The following is a 6736-nucleotide window of genomic DNA, read 5'->3' as shown; positions in this document are numbered from 1 at the left end:
AACCCATTCGTGACGGGACGGTCAATTTTGACCGGGTAAGGTTTTTAATTTTTAGCGCCTTCATTTTTAAACCAAATGTTGTCTTGTTTTATTCCAGATCCTTCCTACATATATGCCGAGTTTTGCCAATAGGTGGCAGGTCAATAGGTTATACCGGCTTCAGTTGGNTGGGGGGGGGGGGGTATTGATCTCCTTCAAGGTAACGGGTGTTTATCAGTCCTCAAAGCTTTGAAGCATTAAAAAAATTTCAGAAAATTATTGAAAAGGACTTAAGTTTACATTATAATGTTATAAGTTCGATCAGAAAAGGATAACAAATGCATGCTAAAAGCAATCGTCTACATTATTTTAAATGCTCAATAACTTTTACTTAAAAATTGAATAAATTATCTTGATCACCAGAGGCCGAATTTAAATAATTTGAGGTGCGGCTTAAATTTAAGCTGCGGCTCAAATATGATTGGATCCACTTAAAATTGTATTACATTTTTCAAGATTTAAGCCAGCGCTTAATTGAAACCGGTTTTGGGGGGATTTTAGACGCGGCTTAAATTCATTATATTCGAACACAAGATCATTTGAAAAAATACAGAAAAATAAAATTACATGGGCGATAACTGAGAAAAAATGGTTGATTACCAAATTTTTAAAAATATTTTTAAAATTCTTATTTAAAGATAATTCTGATTTAGGTTGACACATTGTTTGGAGTACAAGTTATTAAGAACAGAGATAATAAACAAAGTTATAGGTAAATTTCATCCCTGATAAAAAAAAAGTTAATAACAGTGCTTAGTATCCTGATCCGTAAGATTTTGGCTTCCTGGACAAGGATTCGTAAAAATGTGCAGATCAACGGATCCGGATCCAAGGGCAAAAATATCAACCAAAATTTGCAAAAACAAATTTTTTACTCTTCTAACCAAAATATTAACTATTATAAAAAGAGAGATTATAAAAATCTCCTGAGTTATAAATGGTTTGTTAAGTTTTAACATAAAAATAATCGAACAAAACATTCAAATCTCTGCTTTGTTAGAACAAATTTAGTAAATTTAAAATTAAAAACCTTTTTTTAAGTGGGGATCCGGATCCAGGATCTGGGATCCAGATCTGCATCAAAATTAATTGGATCCTTAGTTCTGGTTAATAAAGTTCATGTTTTAAATTTAGTTAAATAACTAAATTTTTTTTGAGAAAAGAAATTAAATTTTCTTTATGAAGTGATAAGTATTTGCACAATATACTTGCAGGGTTCATCGGAGAGAATTGGCCGAACCGAAGTCTGCAATGTGGATATTCTTTTATGGGTAAAGTTATCAGAAGTGTGGTTGGACCTCATTATCCTAACATGTTCCTGTATGAACCAGGTGATGTTTTTATTAACTGGTTGTTTTTTCATTTACATTTGCTACTTTTTATATGTCTCATGTCTTAACACTTAAAAGGATTGGGTAAAGATGGAGAAGAATGTGTTCTCATGTTTTTATTTACTTGAAATATGTAACTTTTAGATCAATATCTTTGAATTTAAATAAAATTCTTTAAAATTTCTTGTTGTAATGAACATAAATGGTGAAAATTCCTAATGGGTAAAATAAACATTTATAGAAGTTACAGAGATTGATGCTGCGGGAGTTTCATCTACGCGTATGCTGCTTTCATCTGTTTCCACTCTACCAAGAGCTATGAGCCAGTGGGTAAGAAAATTGAATTGAGTGTTACTGATTGTCTGTAAACCTTTAAAGATTTAAAATCACTTTATGAACTGTTAATCTTACAAATACTAACTTATTAACGAACATTTGTTTCTTTGCCAATAAAGAAAACCTTGTTTGCAATAAAAACTTTTTTTGGGTCATTTAATGAAATGGCAATGTAAACCTTTCAAATTATTTTTAGATGACGTCAAGGTTTGACAAAGATAAGAAAAGGAGAATATTTGTAAGCTCTGAAGATTCACGGAAACAGAAGAAGAAGAGGTTCAACCTGCCTTGCAGTCCGGGCAAACATAATGGAGAGGTAATATTGAAGTTAATGTTTCTAGTGAACATTTTGTATCCAATCCTTTTCATCTTTACTCAATCAATCCCATACTTTTCCTCTTAAATCAATCAATCCCATACTTTTCCTCTTAAATCAATCAATCCCATACTTTTCCTCTTAAATCAATCAATCCCATACTTTTCCTCTTAAATCAATTAATCCAATAATTTTCATCTTTATTCGCTCACTCCCATACTGTTAATTTTTACTCAATCAATCCCATACCTTTCATCTTTACTCAATCAATCCCAGACTTTTTATCTGTACAAAATAAATTCCATACTTCTCACGTTTACACAATTCATACTAGACATTTTATCTTTACTAAATCAATGTACTCAATCGGTCCAATACTTCTCATCTTTACTCAATCAATCCCATACTTCTCATCTTTACGCAATATATCGAATCTTTTTCATTTGAACTTTCTGCGTTCTTCTCAGTTTTAGATCAACCCATCCACAGTAAGTCTGCATTACTTTGGATTGTTTTGATCTTAAAAGTGTTGTGCATAGGTCCCTGAGCACTCTTAGATTGTAAAATAATCTGAACAAATGTTGGAACTTCACAACAAATTTCGAAACAAAGTTTTTTGTTTAAATTAAAGGAAAAATGATCAACATCAGATTTAATGATTCAGAAATCATTGGAATGATAAAAAATAATAGATTTTAAATTTGTTCACGTAATAATTTTTAGCTTGATGTAGAAAGCTTGGAATTACTGAAAACCCTGGAAAGAAAGACTTCGATGGGGATAACTGAATCTATGTTTCAGAGTTCTAGGGGAACACTGCAGTTTAAGTTAAGGTACATCTATCTATACATCTTTGCCAAAAAGATTAAATTGTTTATAATGAATAATCTAATGCAGTTTAACGTTTTTCAATACAAAAAAAAATGTTATGATTCCATTAAAAGAAAATTATTATCATGATAAATTGCTAAAATGAGAAAGTACGTAAATCAAATGAGTACAAAACCACCTGGCTCCGTTTTAAGAACACAAAGATAAAAATTAGATACTGAATTTTTCAGGGAGCACAGAGTTCTAACGGACGAACTGTTCATTAAGATCTTCCTTAGCTCTGCTCGATATGTATCGTCTCATGTAAGTAATTTCCGAGCATTACATTACACTGTGGCAGTTACGATGAAATGAATTAAGAAAAGTAAATTTCAATTCAAAAATATTGATTTAAACTTGTTAATTTTTCGTTTTAATGTTCAAAGTATTAAAATTATTTACTTCTATTACAACATCTTCATTGACTACTTCTATAGTTTAACTTTAAAGAGGACCAGATGTTTCGACATGTTTTAATGCTTGAATACATATGTTTGATTATTTATCTTTAGTTTAAGTGGATGTTCAATGTCGACTTTGAGGCGACTTTGAAGTCTGGATGGAGTAGTTTCATCAGTAAGTTTTTTTTATGTTTTGCTTTATGGTATCTTAATCTAATGTACGGATTGTACGGATTTTTTTTTGTAAACCTAAAATTGTACGGATTGTACGGATTTTTATCCTGGAAATACACCTTTTTTATTTTTACTCATTTCAGCAAAGGAATTGAGTTTTTGCCAAAAATCCCAATTTTATAACATACATATATCTCAACAACCAGATGATGCATACCTTTCATATTTCAAACTTACATTGTTTGATCCACCAGAATTCATAGTTTGAAATATCTATGGTATACAACATTTGGTTTAAAAGAAATTGGGTTTTGAAAATCCGAATTTGTGGCAAAGACTTAATTCCTTTCTCATGAAAATTTAAAAACAAATTCTCGTCAAAATGAAGTTAGTTTAACTTATTTTCTGCATTCTGAATAACATTAGATTGATTAATGTTTCAATTGACAATAAAAATTCATCTTATTTTTGCATTATTTCCGGGTTCTCATCCAAGCATTCAAATACCTACAGTAGTTTTTACTACCAGGAGTATTGGTTGTTAGAGGGAACATCATTGGTTGCTTAGGGAATGGTGGGGGGAGTTAAGAGATGGTGGTTAAAATGAAATATTTCAACTGACATAAATTTTTCAGATTATAACATGCATGAGCATAGTTTAGAAAAGTTTCACATTGAATTTTGTATTCTATTTCTCAACAACCCCTTTCTGGAATATCGATATTTTAGATATATACAGGAAGGGGAATTCATATAATTATGAATACATTAACATAATTGAACAATATTTAGACTTGAAATTTCACTTTGTGATAAGAAAAGTTTAAAGTTTACATGTTCAAGATGTTTAATGTAAAAGATATAAACTAAAATGTTTAGTTTCTAAACATTTTGTAATAGTTATATACTTTTACACAGTATATTTTATAATATATTTCTATATCAAAAATCAATTATGTATCCCCCCCCCTTTCCCGGGGTTTTTAAAAATGTAATTAAAGTAGATGAGAGAAAAATAATTTTCCCATGTAAAAATCCCGTGTTCATCTCGTGAAAAAAATCCCGTGTTCATCTCGTGAAATAAACTCAAGTTTTCGCCGTGTAAAAACTCGGTCCTAGACCCGTGTTCAAATCGTCGACAATCACCTCGACAACACGTGAATTATCACGGGATAATGACGAGTCACTCGTGTGAAATAAACCAAATAATCTTGTGTTCTTCACGGGTTTTTGTTTGTTGGGATACTGCAGTTGACTGGATTATATATAGATTTGAAATAACGTCTCAGGAATTTCTTGGGGAAAATTTCCGAAGAATTTCTCAGGAATTTCTCGAAACTGAGACTCAAAACTGTGATCCCCAAAAAATCTCTCATCTTGGGAACCAATTCTGGGGAATTTCTCTAGAATTTCCTAGGAATCAGTTACAGGAAATGATTCTCGAGAAACTCCTCGAATATTCTTCATAGAAAGACACCACGGTTGGAGAATATGGGGAAATTCCACACTTTTGTTACTTGGGAAATATTATTAAAAACATCTAAGATTTGAATCATACATTCAATTTACTTTTGTTTGACTTCAATACATAAATTTGGCTTGTCTGTTTGTTTGTTTGTATCCAAGAAACGTCAAAACAGCTGAACCGATCGTGCCCAAATTTTGTGTGGGACCTCAAGTGGCCCCAGGGAAGGTTTATGAATAATCAAAATTTTTAATTTTGTGTTTAAATTTTAATTTTTTTATTTGAAAATGCGCAAGAAAAAATTATGAAATCCGCAAACTTTTTTTTTTATGCTGTGCAAAGAGAAGATGCTCACAGATAAAGCCACAATTAAAAGTTAAAACAGAAGATGGGCGCAAAAAGTCCTAAAAGCCTAGTTTCATTAATTTATTAACTTTGGCTATTTATAACATATTATTGACCCATTTTTATTATTTTATTATTAGGTCATTGACCCTCCAGAAATCTTCTGAACATCATGATGTAAAGAACCCGGTTGATGCTTATTTAAATTCCATTCAAAAGATATATTTTAGTTTAAAACTTAAAATGTAAAGATATTGGCGTTTATGAGATGAAACAATTATTTTGAAAAATAGGAATATTACATTTACTACTCCTTCATATGTTTATTCTTTTTTGAAAAATATTTATGTCTAAATATGTTATAGCTTAGGAAAAACTAATCATGTAAAGCGACATCTAGATATTGAAATATTTTGCAATAAGCAAAAAACAATTCTGAATTGGCAATAAAAAAGTGATAAGGTTTATTGCGGAAACATGACTAAATGATGATAATACAAGATTTATTATTCTGGATAAAAAAGTATTTCTAAACTAAATTTTAAATTATTGAAAACTTAATTAAAATATGAATTTTTTAAGCTACAATAATATTTCTTATACCACAACTCTGCAAATTATAAACACACAAATGTTTATAATTATATACATCTCATGCAAACGTTGAATTAAATGGACATGTAGAGTCCATTTTATCTGCCATGTCCGATTCACAACAGTACCCTTTAAACCTCCTATTATTAGTAACAACTATGAACTAAGAATGAGGAGGATATATTAGTTTTTCTAAAGTGTTCAATTCTGGAATTTCCTCCATGTTTCTGGAGCCAAAAAGCACATGTCATGAAACCTCAAACAAAAATAATCAATTTCTAAATACCCTTGAAATTAAGTTTACATTTTATGCAGTCCTTTCAACTGCAGTAATAACAGCTGTTCAATTAAAAAAAATAATGATGAATCATATTTAGCGCAAATATTCAGTTTTAGTGGAGAGTGAGTAAGAACCATTTACATCTACTGTTCGGTCTATAGTGTAATCTTACCATAAATGCAATCTCTGGTACCGGCAGGTCTGGCGTACCCAGTGTGTAGTAGACCCAGCACAAAATATAGGCTGGCTGGATTGATGTGATATTTTTACTTTTCTATCATTTATTGTTAATAAAGAATATGCCAAACCTTAGACCTGATAAATAAGATTTCTAGGAGACATGTAATATCCGACTCAAAGAAGTTCGTAGTAAGATTTCGATTCTACCGGAGACCACCGGAGGGATTTTATTTTCACTGGAGGGGTTTCAAAAAATGCCTTTTACAATTAAAACTTTACGCAGGGTGATTTACATTTCACTGGAGGGATTTAGATGTCCTTCCTGGGGGGTTATAATACCACTGGAGGGATTCAGTTATCCTTCCAAGGGGTTTATAATTCCACTGGAGGGATTCAGATATCCTT

General features: G+C 31.0%; 1 protein-coding gene across 1 annotated transcript; it reads left to right on the top strand.

Moving 5' to 3' along the window:
• The first annotated feature begins 1291 nt into the window (after nt 1–1291).
• On the top strand, nt 1292–3119 carry LOC111711953 (uncharacterized). The gene is made up of 4 exons (XM_023486443.1): nt 1292–1370; nt 1612–1700; nt 1903–2022; nt 3084–3119. The coding sequence occupies exons 1-4, from the start codon at nt 1307–1309 to the stop codon at nt 3117–3119; spliced, it is 309 nt and encodes a 102-aa protein (XP_023342211.1). The 5' UTR covers nt 1292–1306.
• Nucleotides 3120–6736: the final 3617 nt, after the last annotated feature.

The sequence above is a fragment of the Eurytemora carolleeae genome, unplaced genomic scaffold (genome assembly GCF_000591075.1).
Source record: "Eurytemora carolleeae unplaced genomic scaffold, Eaff_2.0 scaffold1178, whole genome shotgun sequence".
Taxonomy (NCBI): Eukaryota; Metazoa; Arthropoda; class Copepoda; order Calanoida; family Temoridae; genus Eurytemora; species Eurytemora carolleeae.
The sequence above is the reverse complement of the archived record's forward strand: the minus strand, read 5'-3'. Positions and strand labels throughout refer to the sequence as shown.